Below are 24623 nucleotides of genomic sequence, written 5' to 3'. Positions count from 1 at the left end.
ACCGGCCAGAAACGGGAGATGTGGAAGTAGAGGACCAGTTTGAGTTGTAACGAAAAAAATAAAATAAATAAATAAATAAATAAATAAATAAATATCGGGACCGAGCCTGTAGTTGCAGGTTCCGAAAGGGCTGAGAGGGTCTCTGTTGTGGAAGAAATTTACTCTTCCCTCCAGTGGCGTCAGAAATTAACTGGTCGAGCTTTTCGCCAAAAAGGCGACCGCTCTGATATGGGAGAGAAGTCAATGACTTTTTGGAAGTAGAATCCGCACGCCAGTCCCTGAGCCATAAGGACCTCCGGATGGCGCTTGAGAAGCGCAGTCAGCGGCATCCAGGGACGACGTCACTACAAAATCTCCAGCTCTAGCTGAGTAGCGAGGTCTGCTATCTCTGGGGGGGAAGATTGGTATCCAGTACTGCTGAAGACAAGACCTCAGCCCAGTGGGTCATAGTCTTAGCCACCCACGTAGCGGCAAAAGATGGAAAGAGTGCTGCCGCTGAGGCTTCAAAGGCTGAATGCACCATATTGTCGGTCTGACGATCGGTTGGATTTTTAATAGAGGCGCCCTCCGAGGAGGATAAAACAGATTTCGTAGCCAGGCGCGATACCGGAGGATCTACTGGGGGAGATTGTGTGACCAATCTTTTCTTAGATCCTGGGCAAAGGGATATTTGGACTCCATGGGCTTCTGCCCTGTGAATCTTTTATCTGGACGGATCCTGTGAGATTCAACAATTTGCTTAAACTTGGGATGAGTGGCAAACACTGTGAGCTCGTTTGGTCCTCTTAAAGGACACGGCATGATCCGTTTTAGATAAGGGTTCCTCCTCAAGTCTCAAAGCCTTATTCACTGACTCAATTAGAGAGTCGAGAGTCTCCTGATCGTGATAAAATTCCTGATCTAGGGACGTATCAGAATCGTCCTCTGAAACAGGTTCTCTACTAGCCCCAATGAAAGGGGAGCGAGGAATGGAGCTCTCAGAACCCAAAAACCGTTGATGGTCTGGGGATATGGCATGAGTCCTTTTCCTGGAAGAGTGAGAACTCCTTGGCAAGGTACGCCCCCTGGAGTACGAGGGGTTCTGACCATCGGAAGCGTCGTCCGTATTAGTGCCCTGGTTAGAGGAAGGGTCTCAGAACGAGTCTAATGCTTTTGCCAGGGATGCCATAGACCGGGAAAGGGAGGTAGCCCACTCAGGGGGACTAGGCTCACTGGGTTCAGTATCAGCAACAGGTGGTTCCTGAGCAGTCACCGGTTCACAAGCTGTGCACAATGCAGTATTGTGACCCTGGGGTAATGATACCTTACAAGAGGTACATGCAGCGAAAAATACAGTGTGGGTTTTGCCAGACTTTGTGAGGCTTTCTTTGAGACATAGTAAAGCCTGGAGAAAAGCGCTTACTAGCAGGGGAAGGGTTAAGCTATGTGTCTGCAGCTTACCCAGGTCCTGTGTCTTGAGTCCCCAGGGAGGTCCGCAGTGTAGGCAGAGAAAAAACGCTAGTCCTGAGGGCTGTGATAGGAAACGCTGGAGCAGTGCTGCAGCATCAGGGCTGTGGGTGTCCCAAGATGGCCGCCGAGACCAGGAAGTGGGAGCTCATCACAGGGAATGAGAATCGCCAGGAAAAGTCGGCGGGGCTAACTGGTGGTGGGCGTGGCCAAAACTCAGGCCTGTATTGCTATTAGCGCCATCATTAGCTGCACTCCTTCGTGGGGTTGCCGCACTACGGACCACCCACGGACACAGGCTTAAGGTGCGGACCTCCCATACCCCGGGGACCAGGACCCCCCTAGCGCCTCGGCCCCAGCAGTGTACTCAAGGTAGATGCGGTGGGCCGGTGCTCAATCCACCGTCGCCATAGTCAGGGAGGGGGTGGAGAGCTTCTGCCGCCATGCGTCATCCGCTATATCAGTGGTGATGCAGAGGGGGCTGCACGGACGCCATATATATCATGTCCGGCTATGCACCTGGCTCCAGGAGAGGTAGATGGAGGGCTACTCCATGTGGTCGCCTGCTATGGAGGGGGGAGATCGGAACGCGAAGAAACCGTCACCCGTAATATGAGCTCAGGGCTGGCATCCAACATTGCAGGAAAGGATACGGGAGGAACGCTCCACGTACTTGCCTGTTGATGGTTCGGGGGAGATCGGAACCTAGAAATGAACCGTCGCCCCCATTCGCTCCTTTAAGGATAAATAGAATAAAAAGTAAAAAGCTAAAATAAAAACGGTGGGGTCTGAAAGCAGACCCAAGTGCCTCCTACAGACACTAAGCAAGAACTGGTTCACTGAGATCCATCAGGAGGGTGTATACTGCAGGGGAGGAGCTATTCTTTCTGTGTTTACTTAGTGTCCTCCTAGTGGCAGCAGCTTAACACCCATGGTCCTGTGTCCCCCAATGAGGCGTAGGGGAAATCGGTCCGTTTTACATAGACGAGAATTGCAGAAATGTTCCCTGAACAGTGATCCGTGTGCAGTGCGAGGATGCAATTTTCTCGCATGTCAGCGTATGACATCTGTATGGCGAGATTTTCTCACTGGCTTGGAAAATGGACAAATAATGGATCCATTTCAAATATTCGTGAAATAGGGATTTTTGTGTACTCACCGTAAAATCCTTTTCTCCGAGCCAGTCATTGGGGGACACGGACCATGGGTGTTATGCTGCTGCCACCAGGAGGACACCAAGTTGAAACAAAGAGTTAGTTCCTCCTCTGCAGTATACACCCTCTTGCTGGCTCCCAGAGAACCAGTTTGGTGCAAAAGTAGTAGATCATAAACTTAATATCAGATTAAAGAAAAAAACAAGCGCAAGCCAAAAGATTAACAGGGTGGGTGCCGTGTTCCCCAATGATTGGCTCGGAGAAAAGGATTTTACGGTGAGTACACAAAAATCCCTAATTCTCCTACGCCTCATTTGGGGACACAGACATGGGACGTCCTAAAGAAGTCCCTGGGTGGGGAATCACATCACAGATCTAACCCCATGTACCAACTGTCTAAAGTTGCGCTACCGCCGCTTGTGGAACACATATGCGAGGGGCCGTTTGTGCAGAAGTTGAGAGCGTAGGCTGTATCAAGTTACAGCCTTGCAGACCTGTTGTGCTGACGCCTGATACCAAAAGGCACAAAAAAGAACGTCTACCGACCGAGTAGAGTGTGCCATAATCCCCGCTGGGATAGGCTTGTCTCTGACGCAGTAGGACATCTGAAAAGCCAAGTGAGACCATTTGATATCGTAGCCCTGAAATGGCTAAATGGTTACTGAGACCCTCAGGAAGCACAGATAGGGCATTTGACCTACTGAAGGGCGCCGTCTTCTAGATGCACCTTCGGAAAGCCTTTACTATGTCCAGGGTGTGAAAGGCTCATTCCACCAGATGTACCGGAGCTGGACAAGAAAAGAGAAGGACAAAGTCCTTGTTAAGGTGGAAAGAGAAAAACCACCTTGGGAGAAAAATGGAGACAGTAGATTATTCGATGACAGCCTTGTCATGGGGGAAAATCAGGAAAGGAACTCGACCTAACAGAGTGGTAGCTCTGAAACTTGGTTGATAGACAGCACAGCGAGATGAAACAGACGACTTCAGAGACATCCTGCAACGGTTGGGAAGGCTTGTTAAAGAGCACCTGGGACCATATAAGGTCTCAGGGCTCTAAATGCAAGCTATAGGGGGATACCACATGGGAGACCCCCTGAAAGAAAATGCTCACTTACAGAATGGAAGTAATTCTGCGCTGGAATAAAACAGATAAGGCCAAGTTCTGGCCTTTGAGAGAGAGAAAAAAAAGCTGAGCACCAAACTTGATTCTAGACCAGTCTGGAGAATTTCCCAAATTGGAGGGAACAGAGAAGACATGAGGACGTCCTGGCAAAAAACGTTGGCAGAGCAGATTTGGATAATCCGGCAGTTGCTATAGGACATCGACGACTATCTGTACTAAATATGCATATTACGCCCAGCGTGGCCTAACCTGAGCGACAAGGATTACTGGAGTGTCCCCTCTGCTCAGGTCTACCTGACGACCCTCGGAAGTAAGGGAAGCGGGGAAAAAAAGCACGTACTGAAGATGAAACTGAAGCCACGGAGAGAACCGTGTATGCCCCTTGATGGTCTATGGATCCCCAGACCGAGCTCTGAAGTGGAATACCTTGACGTTCAAACTTGAAGCCATCCTATCCACGCCCGGAGTCCTTAAATGAATACATTTCTGTCGAAAAGGCCTCCCACTGTCCCAAGGCGAGACCTTGATGGCTATGAAAAAACTGCCGCCTGGGATATGGACTGCTGAAAATACTGAGTGGTTCCTCTCTGCCCATCGGGCAATATGGGCTACTTCGTGCATGGCCACCCTGCTGTGGGTACCCCCTTTAATGATTGATACATGTGACAGCCGTGGCTTTATCCGATTGAATTCGGATGGGGCGACTCGCCAGGAGATAAAGGAACTGTTGCAGGGCTATCCTGATTGCTCGGATTACCCAGACAATCGGAAGGCTTGACTCCCGAGTTGATCAGCTCCCCTGAGCCATGGAGGTGCCTAAGACTACTCCCCAGTCAAGGAGACCGACATCGGTAGACACCACTAGCCATTAAACCGGGAGAAAATATTTCCTCTGAAAGAGAGAAGGCCTCAATGTCCACCACCTGAGAGGTTGCCTGATCCGCCGGGGCATGCAGCACTGGCGATCAAGGAAGAAAATGGGTTCATGCTGCAGGGGACAAAGATTCAGCTGAACGAAAAAGAAGACCGTTTCCATTGCGGTCACCATTTTGCCCCAATGCCGTCATAGCAAACCGGATAGAATGACGGAGTGAGTGGATAATTGCGTTGGCTCCCTGTTAAAAAAGGCTCGGACCTTGTCTTGAGGGAGAATCACTAACCCTCGGAGGCATCCAGGGTCATTCCTAAAAAGGATATCCACTGGGGTGGAAAGAGGGGAGCCTGTATATATTTATCCACGAGCTCAGGGGAGGAAGAGTATCGCCAGAGATGTGAAGGCACTTCGTGCAGTCCTGGAAGAACAGACCCCTGATGAGAAGGTCATCTGAGTAGGGCAGAAAGATCACGCCTCGAGAGTGCAAGATGGACATGACAGCCGTCAAGACCTTGGAGAGCACAATGTGAACTGAAAATGCTGTTTGGGAATGGCGAAGCACAGGATTGTTTAGAGAGGGGAAAATCCGAATATGTAGGAAAAAACATCCCGTTGTCGATGGATGTTAGAAGCGTCCCTCTTTTAATCGACGAGTGAGTATGATCCTTTGGTGGGATCTGATGCCAAGACTCCAGATTGCAAGGCTGTAGTACTAACCACTGAACCAACGTGGTGCATTAGAGATGGAAGAATTATCCCAGTCAGGCTGGTGAAGACCCTGACAGAGGAAGGATCATGAAGGGGCTGTATCGCTGTGCTCAGTGATGCCATGGGCTGCGACAGTGACGAAGATCACTCGGGGGGAGGTATAGTGTAGTCTAGATCCCAGCCTCACTAAAATGAGGCTGTAAGACAGAATACCCCATGACCTGTTAATACCATGCATCCTTTACAGGGAAAAACAATGGGGCCTCAGGGTTAGAGCACTTACCCAGGGCTGTTGCCCAATGGTGCTGCAGGTCCGATAAAGTAAGGTGGGATTTTGATCTCAGGACCCCATGCAGGCAAAGTAATGAGCGAACGTCAAACAGATTCAAGTAGAACATCTTGAGCCCCTCTTAAATCTATGGTGTCCGAAAAAGGATTTGTTTTTGACACCAAAAAAAAAATAAAAAATAGATGACGATATGACGGCTAGTTTTTCTCAAGTTTGTATCGTGTGCTCAGGTATGCATGGAGTATTGCAGATCACCGCATATTTTTTTTTGTGTCTAACAGCCACAAAACATGCGTGGCGGGGACGCAAACATGTCACTCGAGCACCCATGATGTTTGGTGCATACCTGATGCAAACCTGGAGTAGCAAGCACTTGCGCTCAACACTAATGACGACGCATTCAATATGAGGACCTAATGTTATCAAATTCTGTGTCATACCTGTGGGTTAAAAATGCTCAATACACCCCTGGATAAAAGCCTTGAGGGTGTATTTTCCCACCCCCACTTCTGGGGGGTTTCCACTGTTTAAACACATGAGGGGGTCTCCAAACGCAACATGGCGTCCGCCTTTGATTCCAGACAATTATGCATTCAAAAAGTCAAAAGGTGCTCCTCTTCTGAGCCCTGTTGTGCGCTCAAACAGTGGATTTCCTCCACATTTGGGGTATCAGTGTATTCAGGAGAAATTGCACAAGTTTTGGGGTCCATTTTCTCTTGCAGCCCTTGGGAAAATAAAAAACGTTTGGGTCTAAAGTAAATTTTTTGTGAAAAGTTAAATGTTAATATTTTCCTGCCACATTGCTTCCTTATTATTCCTTATGAATAAACTTCTTGAATGTGGTTTTGAGCACCTTGAGGGGAAAAATGAGAAACCGGCGCCGGATAGAGGGAGGGAAAGACTAACGCACAGCCCGACGGAGCGGGAGCATGCGCACAGGCCAGAAAGCCGCGGTCACCATGTTAGAAAATATATTGTTATATTTATATATGTACATTGCTCCCTGGGTTATTATTCATTCCAGTATTGTGTTTCCTGTTATTGCCCTTATGTTTGCCGTCTTCTAACATGGTGACCGCGGCTTTCTGGCCCTGTGCGCATGCTCCCGCTCCGTCGGGCTGTGCGTTAGTCTTTCCCTCCCTCTATCCGGCGCCGGCTCACTTGGGGCCCCACGTGTTTCCGGCGCAGGGAGGGGATGATGCGCACGGCTCTGTCGCTGCTGTAGGTGCGCGCAGGTGATTGGCACACTTCCGGTCGGCGGTGTATTTATATGTACACCGCACAGACCATATCCACTCCCTGATGAAGGAGCCTCTGCTCCGAAACGCGCGTCGGGGTTGGGCCTGGTCTCCCATTCTCTCCACGCCAGCTAGATATGCATTTATGTGATTTGCTGTATATATATATTTTTTACATCATGGCTAGGGCACTTGCCTAACATTTTATGTATGTGACAGTACATGTAGCCTAAAAACTCTGGCATAGCAGGTTTGTTTGGGCGGTCCGGTCCTTCTTATGGGCCATTGTGACACCTAACATGCATGTTCCCCTGTTAGTATTGTATGTACCTGTTCATTCAGTTTTTACTATTATCTAATAAATTTTGTACTTTTTATGGGACTATATGGCTGCTTGTTCGCTTTTTTGGCATCCTCTTTACCTCCTTTCGTTTCGAGATGCGACAGGAGGCGGATCTTACAGTGGGGTCATGCCTCTAAAATTGCTGGTCATGTTGGTTTCAAGAAAACTCTTATGCTCGTGTCTCGTTTCTACTGGTGGCCAGCCCTTTCTCAAGATGTCCAAAGCTTTATAGTCTCATGTCCATCCTGTGAAAAAAACAAGGTTCCGAAGCGGTTACCCTCTGGTCTTCTTCTTTCACTTCCTGCCTGTTCCATCGGCTCCATGGCAACACATTGCAATGGACTTTATCATCGACTTGCCTCCTTCTTCCGGCTGCACCGTCATTCTTGTGGTTGTGGACAGGTTCTCCAAGATGGCTCACTTCATACCTCTTCCTGGTTTGCCTTCTGCACCTGACTTAGCAAAAGTTTTTGTCCACCATATTTTTCGTTTTCATGGCTTTCCTCAACATATCGTTTCGGACAAGAGTCCAATTCACCTCACGGTTCTGGAGGGCTCTCTGTAAATATATGAACATCACGCTTGACTTCTCCTCTGCCTACCACCCTCAGTCCAACGGTCAAGTGGAACGTACAAATCAGACTTTGGTTACTTTTCTCCGTCATTTCTCTAAGGCTAGTTTCACACTAGCGTTAACTGCAATACGTCGCAAATGCGTCGTTTTGCCGAAAATACGCATCCAGCAAAAGTTCTTGCTGGATACGTTTTTTCGTCATAGACTAACATTAGCGACGCATTAGCGACGCATTGCAAAAGGTCGCGTCCGTTTTGCGACGCTTGGGCGTGTGTTAGCGGACCGTCGGGAAAAAAAAACGTTACATGTAACGTTTTTTGCTCCCGACGGTCCGCTTTTTCCGACCGCGCATGCGCGGCCGGAACTCCGCCCCCACCTCCCCGCACCTCACAATGGGGCAGCGGATGCGTGGGAAAAATGCATCCGCTGCCCCCGTTGTACGGCGGAGACCACGCTAGCGTAGGGAACCTCGGCCCGACGCACAGCGACGAGTTGTTCCCGACGCTAGTGTGAAAGTAGCCTAACTCCCGTCAGAGTGACTGGGTCGATTTACTTCCCTGGGCTGAATTCGCAAACAACAATCATACCAGTTAATCTTCTTCCAAGTCTCCTTTCTATGTTGTCTACGGGCAACATCCTGGTGAACCTCTACCGGTTCCTCCAGTCTTGTGTGTGCCGGCGGCTGATCTTCTGTCTGGGGAGTTCTCCAGGATTTGGCAGGAGACCAATACCACTCTTGAGTTAGCTCGTGACAGGATGTAGAGACACGCGGACAAGAGGCGTTTAGATCCTCCACTATATCATCCTGGTGATAAGGTGTGGTTGTCTTCCAGGTTCGTTCGCTTAAAAATTCCCTCACGTAAGTTGGGTCCCAGCTATATTGGACCCTTTGAGGTTCTGGGCCGCATTAATGATGTTTCTTACAAATTAAGGTTACCCTCCTCGCTCCGTATCCCTAATTCTTTCCACGTTTCCCTCCTGAAGCCAGTCGTTCTTAACCAGTTTCATGCATCCACTGTTCGGTCCCCTCGGCCTGTCTCCACTGATGATGTTTTTGAAGTTAGAGACATCCTGGCTATGAAAAGACTTAGAGGTAGGACTTATTTCCTGGTGCATTGGGAGGGTTTTGGTCCTGAGGAGAGGTCTTGGGAGCCTCGGGAGAACATTCAGGCTCCTCAAATCTTGGCAAGATTTTTTCCTGTCTTAGGAGGGAGTGATGTAAGGGGGGGGGGGGGGGGTACTGTTACGCCGCCACCGCCTTCCCGGGTGTTCTCTTATACTTACCGCTCCTCGGCGGTCCGGCGCGATCCTACTCCTTCTTCGGTGTCTTCTCTCCTGCTCGCACGGGCGGCTTCTGCTTCTCGTCGGGGGCGGGTGCGCACTGGGTTCCACAGCGCACGCTGCTCTCTAGGATTTCAGCTGCTCCTTCCGCTCCATTCCTCTGGAGGACTCTGACCCGGAAGGTTCGCTGCCGCTCTGCTTACCAGGCCGCCTCTTCCGTCTGGCGGTGCCTGATTATCATTTGTCTTTGGCAAGTGACTCTGGCCTTCACGTCTTCCGTCGGTCTCTCCATTGTACCTTGTGATATTTCTTGTGCCTTCTTTTGTTTTTTCTTTTAGTTCTGGTCGTCTCCCACCTCCGTTTCTCCTGTGTACTTGTGTTCCCGTTGTGCCAGTCTGCTGCTTGTCATTTCCTCATCCTGGTTCCAGTATCTCCACCGTGTATTCCGGTTTGTCTTCTACCTTCTCTCTGCTTCTGTGTTTTTCCGTATCAGCCTGCTTTTCAGTCCTTTCCATCTTTTCCTGCATCTCCGTCTACCAATCCTCCTGTTCTTTTCTCCTTTCCATCTGCGGTCATTTCTGTTCCCTTGCTTTGGGTACCAGCTGCCGTAGCAGTAGTCTCTCTTGGGCCTGCTCCTAACGCTCCCTGTATAGGGGGTGGTCTACCAGGTCCCCTCGCCCTAGGGAGGTTCGCTGTTGCGGTCCAGTGGGTTCACCCTCCAGAGTTTTCCGAGCCGTACAGATACTCAGCAAAAAAAATAATTTGTCAGAGGACAGGAAGTTCTGAAAACAAAAGATCCAGCTCTTCTCAGGTTCTCCCGTGATTCTGGGGGCAAATTATATTTATGCAGTCCATGTCCTCTTCCCAACTGTTTTTTTTTTTGCCTGAAAAAGAGGTATCCCATTGACGTTAACTTCAACATGAAGCGATGACATTATTGCCCCACGTACAGTGCCTTGCGAAAGTAATCGGCCCCCTTGAACTTTTCAACCTTTTCCCACATATCATGCTTCAAACATAAAGATACCAAATGTAATTTTCTGGTGAAGAATCAACAACAAGTGGAACACAATTGTGAAGTTGAACGAAATTTATTGGTTATTTTAAATTTTTGTGGAAATTCAAAAACTGAAAAGTGGGGCGTGCAATATTATTTGGCCCCTTTACTTTCAGTGCAGCAAACTCAGTCTAGAAGTTCATTGTGGATCTCTGAATGATCCAATGTTGTCCTAAATGCCTAATGATTGATAAATATAATCCACCTGTGTGTAATCAAGTCTCCGTATAAATGCACCTGCTCTGTGTTAGTCTCAGGGTTCTGGTTGAAGCATAGAGAGCATCATGAAGACCAGGGAACACAACAGGCAGGTCAGTGATACTGTTGTGGAGACGTTTAAAGCCGGATTTGGATACAAAATGATTTCCAAAACGTTAAACATCCCAAGGAGCACTGTGCAAGCGATCATATTGAAATGGAAGGAGTATCATACCACTGCAAATCTACCAAGACCCGACCGTCCCTCTAAACTTTCATCTCAAACAAGGAGAAGACTGATCAGAGATGCAGCCAAGAGGTCCATGATCACTCTGGATGAACTGCAGAGATCTACAGCTGAGGTGGGACAGTCTGTCCATAGGACAACAATCAGTCGTACACTGCACAAATCTGGCCTTTATGGAAGAGTTGCAAAAAGAAAGCCATTTCTCAAAGATATCCATAAAAAGTGTTGTTTAACCCCTTAGTGACAGAGCCAATTTTTACAATTCTGACCACTGTCACTTTATGAGGTTATAACTCTGGAACGCTTTAACGGATCCCGCTGATTCTGAGACTGTTTTTTCGTGACATATTGTACTTCATGTTAGTGGTAACATTTCTTCGATATTACTTACGATTATTTATGAAAAAAATGGAAATATGGCGAAAATGTTTAACATTTTGCAATTTTCAAAATTTTTATTTTTATGCCCTTAAATCACAGAGATATGTCACGAAAAATAGTTAATAAATAACATTTTACACATGTCTTCTTTACATCAGCACAATTTTGGAAACAAAATTTTTTTTGTTAGGGAGTTATAAGGGTTAAAATTTGACCAGCAATTTCTCATTTTTACAACACCATTTTTTTTTTTTAGGGACCACATCACATTTGAAGTCATTTTGAGGGGGTCTATATGATAGAAAATAACCAAGTGTGACACCATTCTAAAAACTGCACCCCTCAAGGTGCTCAAAACCACATTCAAGAAGTTAATTAACCCTTTACGTGCTTCACAGGAACTGAAACAATGTGGAAGGAAAAATGAACATTTAACTATTTTTTGCAAACATTTTACTTCAGAACCATTTTTTTTTATTTTCACAAGTGTAAAAACAGAAATGTTACCATAAATTTTGTTGTGCAATTTCTCCTGAGTATGCCGATACCCCATATGTGGGGGTAAACCACTGTTTGGGTGCACCGCAGAGCTTGGAAGTGAAGGAGCGCCGTTTGACTTTTTCAATGCAGAATTGGCTGGAGTTGAGATTGGATGCCATGTCACGTATAGAGAGCCCCTGATGTGCCTAAACAGTGGAAAGCCCCCACAAGTGACACCATTTTGGAAACTAGACCCCTTAAGGAACTTATCTAGATGTGTGGTGAGCACTTTGAACTCCCAAGTGCTTCACAGAAGTTTATAACGTAGAGCCGTGAAAATAAAAAAAAAACGCATCTTTTCTACAAAAATGATCTTTTTGTCCCCAAATTTTTATTTTTACAAGGGTAACAGGAGAAATTAGACCACAAAAGTTGTTGTCCAATTTCTCCTGAGTACGTCGATACCCCATATGTGGGGGTAAACCACTGTTTGGGCACACCACAGAGCTTGGAAGAGAAGGAGTGCTGTTTTACTTTTTCAATGTAGAATTGGCTGGAATTGAGATCGGACGCCATGTCGCGTTTGGAGATCCCCTGATGTGCCTAAACAGTAGAAACCCCCCACAAGTGACCCCATTTTGGAAACTAGACCCCCCAAGGAACTTATCTAGATATGTGGTGAGAACTTTGAATGCCCAAGTGCTTCACAGAAGTTTATAATGCAGAGTCGTGAAAATAAAATATATATTTTTTTTCCACAAAAAAGATTTTTTAGCCCCCAATTTTTTATTTTCACAAGGTTAACAAGAGAAATCGGACCCCAAAAGTTGTTGTCCAATTTGTACTGAGTATGCTGGTACCCCATATGTGGGGGTAAATCACTGTTTGGGCGCACAGCAGAGCTTGGAAGGGAAGGAGCGCCGTTTTGGAATGCAGACTTTGATAGAATGGTCTGCGGGCATTATGTTGCGTTTGCAGAGCCCCTGATGTACATAAACAGTAGAAACCCCCAAGTGACCCCATTTTGGAAACTAGACCCCCCCAAGGAACTTATCTAGATATGTGGTGAGAACTTTGAATGCACAAGTGCTTCACAGAAGTTTATAATGCAGAGTCGTGAAAATAAAAAATATTTTTTTTTTTTCCACAAAAAAGATTTTTTAGCCCCCAAGTTTTTATTTTCACAAGGGTAACAAGAGAAATCGGACCCCAAAAGTTGTTGTCCAATTTGTACTGAGTATGCTGGTACCCCATATGTGGGGGTAAACCACTGTTTGGGCGCACGGCAGAGCTCAGAAGGGAGGGAGCACCATTTGACTTTTTGAGCGCAAAATTGGCTGTCGTTTTTGGAGACCCCCTGATGTACCTAAACAGTGGAAACCCCCCAATTCTAACTCCAACCCTAACCCCAACACACCCCTAACCCTAATCCCAACCCGATCCATAATCCTAATCACAACCCTAACGATAATCACAACCCTAACCCCAAAACAACCCTAATCTCAACCCTAACCAAAACCCTAAATCCAACACACCCCTAATCCTAATCTCAACCCTAACCTCAACCCTAACCCTAATCCCAATACACCCCTAACCCTAATCCCAACCCTAACCTTAACCCTAATCCCAAACCTAACCCTAATCCCAAACATAACCCTAATCCCAACTCTAACCCTAACTTTAGCCTCAACCCTAGCCCTAACCCTAACCCTAAATTTAGCCCCAACCCTAAATTTAACCCTAACCCTAGCCCTAACTTTAGCCCCAACCCTAACCCTAAGGCTACTTTCACACTTGCGTCATGTGGCATCCGTCGCAATACGTCGTTTTGGACAAAAAACGGATCCTGCAAATGTGCCCGCAGGATGCCTTTTTTGCCCATAGACTAGTATTGCCGACGGATGGCCACACATCGCGTCCGTCGTGCACTGGATCCGTTGTGTTTTAGCGGACCGTCGTCCCAAAAAAACCCTTCAATGTAACCTTTTTTTGTACGTCGCGTCCGCCATTTCCGCTCATGCGTGGCCGTAACTCTGCCCCCTCCTCCCCAGGACATACACTGGGCAGCGGATGCAGCGGATGCATTGAAAAACTGCATCCGCTGCCCACGTTGTGCACAATTTTCACAACGTGCGTCGGTACGTCGGGCCGACGCATTGCAACGGCCCCGTACCCACGCAAGTGTGAAAGAAGCCTAACCCTAGCCCTAAATTTAGCCCCAACCCTAACCCTAAATTAGCCACAACCCTAACCCTAATTTTAGCCCCAACTGCTCTCTCCTGCCGGCCGGCAGATGGCAGCAGAAAGCTGGCGCACTGCACATGCGCCCGACATTTTCTTTCCATAGGAAGAAGCCGGCGGGCAGGAGGGGACGCAGGAGAACCCAGGGACACCGGTAAGTATAGCAGGGTCCCCGAATCCCCCTATTTCTCTGTCCTCTGATGTGCGATCACATCAGAGGACAGAGAATTACCGATCGCTTTTTCTTTTTTGCGACCGCCGGTAAACAGTTAATTACCGGCGATCGCAAAACAGGGGTCGGTAAGAACTGACCCCGATCATGTTCTTTGGGGTCTCGGCTACCCCCGGCAGCCGAGACCCCAAAGATCCTCCGGGTACCGGCCGGCGGGTGCACTACGCATGCGCCCGCCATATTTTTTCCGGAAGAAGATGGCGGCGCCCATCGGGAACCACGAGGAGCACCGGGGGAGACAGGTGAGTATCGGGGGGCTATCGGGGACCCCATTTCTCTGTCCTCTGATGTGCGATCACATCGGAGGACAGAGAAATTAAAAGGGAGATCGCGTTTTTTTTTGTTTTTTTTTTTGCGATAGCCGGTAAACGGTTAATTACCGGCGATCGCAACTCGGGGGTCGGTAAAAAACCCCCGAATCATGTTCTCTGGGGTCTCGGCAACCCCCGGCAACCGAGACCCCAGAGAAAATCCGACTCTGGGGGGCGCTATTCACTTTTTCCACAGCGCCGTTAATTAACGGCGCTGTGGTTTAAGTACCCTTAGCTGCCGCCGTTAAAAGGCGTATCGGCGGTCGTTAAGGGATTAAAGTTTGCAACAAGCCACCTGGGAGACACACCAAACATGTGGAAGAAGGTGCTCTGGTCAGATGAAACCAAAAAGCCGGATTACTCACCGGTAATGCTCTTTTAATGAGTCCACGACAGCACCCCACATGAGAGAGAGGGATCCACCCCATAGGAACAGGAAACCTACAGAATAAAAGGAGGCGGTCCCCTCTCCTCCTCAGTTTAGTTTACAGAGTACAAAAAGGGAACCGCAAAAGCTTTAGTATCAATTCTTATTCAGCAACATAAATATCTTAAACTCTATACAACCATTATTTGTGAATTTAAAATGAAGAGCTGTGCATAACTTATGGAGGGTAGTAAATGGGTGCTGTCGTGGACTCATTAAAAGAGCATTACCGGTGAGTAATCCGGCTTTTTACCCTTCGCCACGACAGCACCCCACATGAGAGATTTTCAGAGAGTCATTATTTGGGTGGGACTACTGTATTAAGAACAGCTCTACCAAAGGTCAGATCAGAAGATGTAGCTAGATCAAGTCTATAATGGTTGTAAAAGGTAGAAGGTGTAGACCAAGTTGCGGCCTTACATATTAAATGGATCGGAACATCTGCTTGTTCCGCCCAGGAGGAAGCCATGGCTCGTGTTGAGTGCGCTTTAATACCCGCTGGAGGAATCTCGCCTTTTGACGTATAGGCCAAGCAGATAGCATCTCTGATCCATCGAGATATGGTAGCTCTCGTGACCCCATGTCCTTTCTTGTGGCCCTGAAAGGAGATAAACTGAGCCCTACTCTCCCTCCATGTCTGACACCTTTCTATATAAGTCAGGATGGCTCTTCTGACATCCAAGGTATGGAACTTATGCTGTTCTGGAGTTACAGGTGAATCGAAAAAGGAAGGGAGAAATATCTCTTGTGACCTGTGGTAGGTGGACGCTACCTTAGGGAGGTATGAGGGGTCTGGTTTTAGGACTATCCGATCATGGAATATCAGTAAGAAGGGTGGGTCTACTGATAGGGCCTGGATGTCGCTAACCCGTCTAGCTGAGGTTAGGGCTACCAAGAGGGCTACTTTATATGTCAGGACTTTTAAAGGTATTGAATCTAGTGGCTCAAATGGGGAGCTGGTTAAAGCCTCTAGCACTAGACTTAAATCCCACGGATGTAGACGGGGAATATGGACCGGTTTACTACGTTCACAAGATTTTATGAATCTGGAGATCCACCTATTAGCTGCTATATTGCATCCATATAGGGCTCCTAATGCCGAGACCTGAACTCTTAAGGTATTTACAGATAACCCCAACTCTCTGCCTTTTTGCAAGAACTCTAGAATAGGTGTGACTGGAACTTGCTTAGTGAACGGTACCGTGTAAAAGTCTAAAAATTTATTCCATACCCTACTATAGATTAGGGTGGTAGATCTTTTCCTGCTCAATAAGAGGGTGTTTACTAGTTCTGCTGAGAACCCTCTTGAACTTAATAGTTGCCTCTCAAATTCCACGCCGTCAAGTGAAGACCTTTCACTTGCGGGTGGAAAAAGGGGCCTTGGAACAGCAGCTTCTTGTCTGATGGGAGAATCCATGGATCGCATAGGCACATGGTCTGGAGACAAGAGAACCATGGTCTTTTCAGCCAGAATGGTGCAATGAGGATCACCCTTGCTTGTTCCCTCCTGATTTTTCTGATCACTAGAGGAATCAGAGACATTGGAGGAAAGGCGTATGCCAGCTGGAACCTCCAAGGATTGTGGAGAGAGTCCAACATATCTGGGTGATCCATGGTGTTCAGGGAAGCGAATCTTTCTACTTGCCGGTTGTCTCTTGTGGCAAATAGGTTGATTTGTGGTATTCCCCATGATTCTGTTATCATTTGGAATATGGATTTGCTTAAGGTCCATTCCCCTTGACGTAACTCGTTTCGGCTGAGGTAGTCTGCCCTGATGTTCTCTACACCCCTGATGTGCAGGGCTGTTAGGGATGTTAGATGAGTCTCTGCCAGCTGGAAGATGTCTGCCGCTATGGTCATTAGACTTCCTGACCTTGTACCACCCTGACGGTTCACATATGCCACTGTGGTGGAATTGTCCGAGTAAATTCTTACATTTGCTCCTTGAATCTGCGGAAGAAAATGATTTAAGGCATATTCTACCGCTTTTAACTCCTTCCAATTGGAGGAACATGACAATTCTGCCTGATCCCAAGTATCTTGGGCCAGACTGTCTTCCGTATGTGCTCCCCACCCAATAGGGCTGGCGTCGGTGGTAATTATTTTAGACGGGTCTATTATCCATGGCACACCCTCTGAGAGGTGGTCCATGTCTAGCCACCAGGATAGAGATTCTAAGACATCTTTGGAAAGAATTATTCTACTTTCTAGATATCCGTCTTTTCCCTGAGCCGACAATACTTCATACTGTAATTGACGAGTATGAAATTGTGCCCATGGTACAGCAGGGATACATGATGATAATGACCCCAGTAAAGACATGCCCTTCCTTAGTGTCATGTAGGGGTTGCGTATTGCGTCTGATACCCTTGATTGTATAGTCAGTTTTTTTGACTGGGGGAGGAAGCATCTCTGACTTACGGAGTCTAGCTGGATTCCTAGAAATGTCTGAACGGTTTCTGGATTCAGCCGAGATTTTTCGAAGTTGACGATCCTACCTAATTCCTGTAGGGACGAGATCGTATTAGATAGACGAGTTTTACACTGAAGTATAGAGTTTCCCACCACTAGAAAGTCATCTAGGTAGGGTATTATCAAGTTATCTCGTTGGCGTAGATGAGCCATCACTTCTAATATCACCTTAGTGAAGATGCGGGGAGCCATAGAAAGCCCAAATGGCATTGCAACATACTGAAAGTGACGAACCTGTCCTTCCAGGGTGACTGCTACCCTTAGGTACTTCTGATGTTCGGCATGTATGGGAAGATGATAATAGGCATCCTTTAAGTCTATTCCGGCCATGACACACCTATGAAATAAGAGTTTTATGGTTGAACCAATGGATTCCATTTTGAAGGTATGATTACGCAGGAAGGCGTTTAATCTCCTGAGATTTATGATGGTTCTAAATGAACCATCAGGCTTATTGATCAAGAATAAAGGGGAATAGAACCCCTTCCCTTCTTGATCCTGGGGAACTTCTATCAGGACTTTTTTTTAGACAGAAGGGATAGGATCTCTGATTCCAGAGCCCTTTGTTGGTCTTGACCTTTTGGAGATGTTACTATAAAGGAATCCCAAGGGATTCGGTCAAATTCCAATTTTAGGCCGTATTGTACAATGTCCAGAATCCACTGGCTGGATGTTATTTGTTCCCATCTGGGGAAGAAGAATTTTAATCTGCCGCCCACTTCCTGGTTAGCGGTATTTGCGTTTCGGGTTATGGGACCCACTAAAAAAGGCACCTTTTTGCTTCGGGTCCTTTGACTCCCACCGCTCCCTTTGTTCGAACGGCTTGTTCCTGCTAAGGGGGCTTCTTCTGAAGGCTCTCCTGTAAGATGGAAGATACTGGTTAGGGAAGCCTTTTTTCCTTTCTCCTGCTTTACTCAGGAGTTCATCCAGCGCTTTTCCGAAAAGGAACTCACCCTGGCAGGGGATCGCACAAAGTTTTGCTTTGGCCTGTGCGTCCCCTTTCCAGTTCTTTAGCCAGAGTGCTCGCCGGGCTGTGTTTACTAGGCTGGCTGACCTGGCTGCTAGGCGTAGCGAATCCACGGAGGCATCAGCCAGGAATGCTACTGCTTCTTTAATTAGAGGGAATTTCGGCAGGATTGATTCTCTCGAAGTTCTACCTCTAATCTGTTCCTCCAGTTGCTCCATCCATACTAGTAGTGAACTCGCAGTGCAGGTACTAGATATGGCGGGCCTGAACGCTCCCGTGTTGGCTTCCCACGACCTTTTTAGTAAAGCTTCCGCTTTACGGTCCAGCGGGTCTGTCAGGACTCCTGAATCCTCCACCGGTAAGACCGACTGTTTGGTTGTGGAGGCTACAGCGGCATCAACCTTCGGCACCTTTGACCAGGTATTTAGCTCCTCGTCGCTGAAGGGATAGCGTCTTTTAGAGGATGATGGTAGGAAACCTCTGTTTTGCTTATCCCACTCTTTTTTAACGATCTCTTTAATAGTTTTTATGACGGGGAAGGACCTACGTTTCCTCTGTCCTAACCCCGCGAACATGATGTCCTGAGACTATTTACTTTCTTTCTCATCTGAGCACCCCATCGTGCTTCTGACAGATTTTATTAAATTGTCCACACTGCTGTTGGGAAGACAAAGTCCCCCTTCAGTCTCGGATGAGCTCAGCTGGGATTCCGCTTCGCCTGAGGATATACGTATATCCTCTGACTCTGAACTGACTGGAGATTTGGACCTACTAAGCTGACGGGTACTGGTGTTACTTGTCTGTGCCAACCCCTGCATTTCTTCCCGGATTATAGCTCTGACATCTGATGGAGTCATTATGTTTTCCTGCCGTAAGGTTTGCATGATACACTCCGAACACAGTTTTTTAACGTAATCATCTGGGAGGGGCTGCGTACATAAAGCACATTCCTTGTGCTTGGACTTGTGTGTCCTTTTCTTAGTCTAGAGGAAGGATACAGGAGGAACATATATCGGCATATAGGAAGAGACTCTTTCAAAAACTCACCCAGTGAAGCTGACAGGTACCGGTTCTGGAGGCGGATTTCGTTTGGTGGTAGAACCTTTCTCTGGAGGTCGACCACCACTCTTTGTGCTGCTCCTAGCGCTTCTCTCCTTGCTGGGAGAACGCTGTTGCACTGCGGGGGCAAGTGCGCATCGTCGGCCGGTGAAGCCATCTTACACACACCGGCCCGACGCTAGCGCCGCATTTTTAAATTTGCCGCCCATTCTCCTGCCTCCCCGGACCAACCCGGAAGTGCTCCAGCGACTTCCGGGTTAGACGCGCCGCTCTCAGTAACCATGCGGCGGCCAGGGATATTAAGCCGGCCGCTGCAGCGCGCGCGTCCTCACAGTGCCGGGCGGACCCACGGTGACCGGACCCGGACCGTGGATGCTTGGCCAGACGAGGGGGGAGGCTGCAAGCAGGGGCTCCCCCGCCGCTGCTTCTGGAACCGCAGCCCCTGCCGTTCCCTCAGATACCGACGCAGGCGGGTGCATGGCCCAGGGATCCTCTTCATCTGTAGGTAAGCCGGGTCCCTGTAGGAACAGGAAACCTAAACTGAGGAGGAGAGGGGACCGCCTCCTTTTACTCTGTAGGTTTCCTGTTCCTATGGGGCGGATGCCTCTCTCTCATGTGGGGTGCTGTCGTGGCGAAGGGTAAAAATCGAACTTTTGGCAACAATGCCAAACGATATGTTTGGCGTAAAGGCAACACAGCTCATCATCCTGAACACACCATCCCCACTCTCAAACATGGTGGTGGCAGCATCATGGTTTGGGCCTGCTTTTCTTCACTAGCGACAGGGAAGATGGTTAAAATTGATGGGAAGATAGATGGAGCCAAATACAGGACCATTCTTGAAGAAAACCTGTTGGAGTCAGCAAAAGACCTGAAACTGGGACGGAGATTTGTCTTCCAACAAGACAATGATCCAAAACATAAAGCAAAATCTACAATTGAATGATTCACAAATAAACGTATCCAGGTGTTAGAATGGCAAAGTCAAAGTCCAGACCTCAATCCAATCAAGAATCTGTGGAAAGCGCTGAAAATTGCTGTTCACAAACGATCTCCATCAAACCTCACTGAGCTCGAGCTGTTTGCCAAGGAAGAATGGGCAAGAATTTCAGTCTCCCGATGTACAAAACTGATAGAGACATACCCCAAGCGACATGCAGCGGTAAGCGCAGCAAAAGGTGGCGCAACAAAGTATTGAGTTAAACGGCTCGAATAATATTGCACGCCCCACTTTTCAGTTTTGAATTTCCACAAAAATTTAAAATAACCAATAAATTTCGTTCAAAGTCACAATTGTGTTCCACTTGTTGATTATTCTTTATCAAAAATGTACATTTGGTATATTTATGTTTGAAGCATGATATGTGGGAAAAGGTTGAAAAGTTCCAGGGAGCCGAATACTTTCGCAAGGCACTGTACCTGTCAAGATTCATGCGCGTTCACCAGGTATGTGAGGTCTTAATGTCATCTGCACCCCCCACCTCACATACAGAAATGAGCAACACCAATAGGAGCTGAGCAGTTAGACACTGCATCGAGCTATTCTGTAGTAGTAATACAGTGTACTGTTCCAGCGAGCAAATTATAGTAAGTTTGTGTTCCCTAGTGAGATGTAAAAATGTTAAAAACATATTAGGATTTTTTTATATATATATTTTTTAAATCCTCATAATAAAGTTTTAATTGCCCCCATTTCACAAAAACTCAGCTGAAAAATCAAGATGGCCATGCAGACAACTAGACTACCTGAGACATAGGTTTCATAAAGCAATAAATCTAACTACAGAATATAAATATTTCACACGTGTACTTACTGTGCAAACCCCTCCTCGGTGCACGTGTGTGTTCCACAATGACGCGCTCACCGCACAGGTCTCTCCCATTCATTTCATACACGGCGTCATCGGCATCACGGACGTCTTCAAACTCCACAAACCCATAGCTTGAAAACAAACAAGATTATACATTTCAAATCACCTAGAAAGTGTCAAGAGATAATATTGGCTGGGTGTCTGGCACAGAGATTCTTAAGGGGTTTCTGCTACTTGCCCACCTCTTTTCAATATTAAAGTCCCCCTGATCAAAATAAAATTATAAAAAAAACAAAAAACAAAAAAAAAACACAACGACGCAATCCCCAGACAGGCGGCATCCAGTGATGTCAACGCTATCTCCCAGTGGTCCCACGACACTTATGTCACATGAGCAGACATACTTCTGTCAGACAGACAACGGCTCCATCTTAGGCCAGCGTCACACTAGCGAGTTTTACGGACGTATGAGCGCAGAAAATACGTCCGTAAAATACACATTACACACGGCCCAATGAATCTCTACGGGGCTGCTCCTATCAGCCGTATATTACGCATCCGTAATATACGGTATTATACGGCCGTATAAAATCACAGCATGCTGAGTTTGTCAGTGTATTGCGCAAAAAATACGCCAATGAAAGTCTATGGGGGCGAGAAAAATACGGATTCCACACGGACCAGCAGTGTGACTTGCGAGAAATACGCAGCGGTGTTCTATAGAAAAGCCGGTAATTCAATTGCCGGCTTTTCATTTCTCCTTCACAAACCCGACATGATATGAGACATGGTTTACATACAGTAAACCATCTCATATCCCTTTTTTTGGCATATTCCACACTACTGTTAGTAGTGTGTATATGCAAAATTTGGGCGCTCTAGCTATTAAATTAAAGGGTTAAATCGCGGAACAAATTGGAGTGGGCTCCCGCGCAATTTTCTCCGCCAGAGCGGTAAAGCCAGTGACTGAGGGCAGATATTAATAGCCTAGAGAGGGACCATGGTTATTGGCCCCCCCTGGCTACAAACATCTGCCCCCAGCCACCCCAGAAAAGGCACATCTGGAAGATGCGCCTATTCTGGCACTTGGCCACTCTTCCCACTCCCGTGCAGCGGTGGGATATGGGGTAATGAAGGGTTAATGTCACCTTGCTATTGTAAGGTGACATTAAGCCAGATTAATAATGGAGAGGCGTCAATTATGACACCTATCCATTATTAATCCAATAGTACGAAATGGTTAATAAAACACACACACATTATTACAAAGTACTTTAATGAAATAAAGACACATGTTGTAATATTTTATTAGACTCTTAATCCACCTGAAGACCCTTGTCACCTGAAACAAAGTTAAAAAAATAAACAACAATATTCCATACCTTCCGTCGTTCTGTCCCACGTTGTAAATCCATCTGAAAGGGTTAACTAATTTTACAAGCAGAAGCCTGTTAATGCAGCCCAGAAGCCTGTTAATGCAGCCGCCCATGCCTGTAAAAACCCGGGGAATGAATGGAGTGCAGGGGAATGACCTGTAGTTACCTTCAGTCGCTGTGAGGCGCCCTCTGCTGGATGTTCTCATGAACTCCAGCCTGGGAAAAGTTCCCACGCTCGAGTTCATATGAGGACATCCAGCAGAGGGCGCATCACCGCGACTCAAGGTAACTACAGGTCACCCTGCTTTCCATTCATTCCCCGGGTTTTTACAGGCAGGGGCGGCTGCATTAACAGGCTTCTACCTGAAGACCCTTGTCACCTGAAACAAAGTTAAAACAAAACAAACAACACTATTTCAAACCTTCCGTCGTTCTGTCCCACGTTGTAAATCCATCTGAAAGGGTTAACTAATTTTACAAGTAGAAGCCTGTTAATGCAGCCGCCCCTGCCTGTAAAAACCCGGGGAATGAATGGAAAGCAGGGTGACCTGTAGTTACCTTGAGTCGCGGTGATGCGCCCTCTGCTGGATGTCCTCATATGAACTTGAGCGTGGGAACTTTTACCAGGCTGGAGTTCATGAGAACATCCAGCAGAGGGCGCCTCACCGCGACTGAAGGTAACTACAGGTCATTCCCCTGCAATCCATTCATTCCCCGGGTTTTTACAGGCATGGGCGGCTGCATTAACAGGCTTCTGGGCTGCATTAACAGGCTTCTGCTTGTAAAATTAGTTAACCCTTTCAGATGGATTTACAACGTGGGACAGAACGACGGAAGGTTTGAAATAGTGTTGTTTGTTTTGTTTTAACTTTGTTTCAGGTGACAAGGGTCTTCAGGTGGATTAAGAGTCTAATAAAATATTACAACACCCTGTGTCTTTATTTCATTAAAGTACTCTGTAATAATGCGTGTGTGTTTTATTAACCATTTCATACTATTGGATTAATAATGGATAGGTGTCATAATTGATGCCTCTCCATTATTAATCTGGCTTAATGTCACCTTACAATAGCAAGGTGACATTAACCCTTCATTACCCCATATCCCACCGCTACACGGGAGTGGGAAGAGAGTGGCCAAGTGCCAGAATTGGCGCATCTTCCAGATGTGCCTTTTCTGGGGGGGCTGGGGGCAGATGTTTGTAGCCGGGGGGGGGGCCAATAACCATGGACCCTCTCTAGGCTATTAATATCTGCCCTCAGTCAATGGCTTTCCCACTCTGGCGGAGAAAATTGCGCGGGAGCCCACGCCAATTTTTTTCAGCGATTTAACCCTTTAATTTAATAGCTAGAGCCCCCAAATTTTGCACATACACACTACTAACATTAGTAGTGTGGAATATGCAAAAAAAAAAAAGGATATGAGATGGTTTACTGTATGTAAACCATGTCTCACATCATGTCGGGTTTGTGAAGGAGAAATGAAAAGCCGGCAATTGAATTACCGGCTTTTCTGCTATATCGCGCTGAAGTATATATATATATATATATATATATATATATATATATATATATATATATATATATATATATATATATATATATATATACACACATATACATATATATATATATATGTTTTACCGAACATTTGAGCCCATAAATCCATTAGATGTCGGTTTTGCAAGCCTGCGAGAAAATCTTGCAGTACGGATGCCATACGGATTACATACGGAGGATGCCATGCGCAAAATACGCTGCCACACCCTGCCTACGGATGACATACGGATCAATATTTTGGGAACATTTTACGGCTGTATAAAACGGACCGTATTGTCTTACGCCTAGTGTGACGCCGGCCTAAGGAAGCTGATCAGCAGCCATTGTGAGTTACCAGGAATCACAGCTCCGAGATAAGGAGCAGCGTCGGTCCAGGTGGCATGAATATATTATTTTATGTTATGAGGGCCACTGTCTAGGGCTGCTTTCTATTTCTGAGCGGGCAGCTTCAGACTTACAATTTTTCTAAATGACGATCAGTAGCAAAAGTGGCCATAAGGGTCCCTAATGCTCCCGTACTGTCACAGCAAGGAGGGCCTTGGATGGTTGCTGGATGCCACAAAATATAAGATCAGACCTGAAAGTCCAGTTCTTTAGGCATTGTACAAAAATCACCAGTCTAAGGGTATGTGTACACGTAGGTGGGATGTCTGCGGATTTTTCCGCACCTGTTTTTGTAAATCCGCAGGTAAACTGCACTGCAGATTACCTGCGGAATTACCGCGGTTTTTGTGCGGATTCCACCTGCGGTTTTACTCCAGCGGATTCCAATTAT

At 46.9% G+C, this 24623-nt stretch overlaps 1 protein-coding gene across 2 annotated transcripts in view; it reads right to left on the bottom strand.

Moving 5' to 3' along the window:
* The window catches only part of LOC143815933 (uncharacterized), a 61201-nt gene that overhangs the window by 35351 nt on the left and 1227 nt on the right, over positions 1–24623 (bottom strand). For both annotated transcript variants that reach the window (XM_077295727.1, XM_077295728.1), the window contains exon 2: positions 20917–21044. In XM_077295727.1, coding sequence (XP_077151842.1) covers positions 20917–21044 — 128 coding nt within the window. The remainder of the gene's footprint in view (positions 1–20916; positions 21045–24623) is intronic.

Source organism: Ranitomeya variabilis, chromosome 3 (genome assembly GCF_051348905.1).
Source record: "Ranitomeya variabilis isolate aRanVar5 chromosome 3, aRanVar5.hap1, whole genome shotgun sequence".
In the NCBI taxonomy this organism is placed as follows: domain Eukaryota; kingdom Metazoa; phylum Chordata; class Amphibia; order Anura; family Dendrobatidae; genus Ranitomeya; species Ranitomeya variabilis.
Note: the sequence above shows the minus strand (reverse complement) of the source record. Positions and strands in the feature narration are given on the sequence as shown.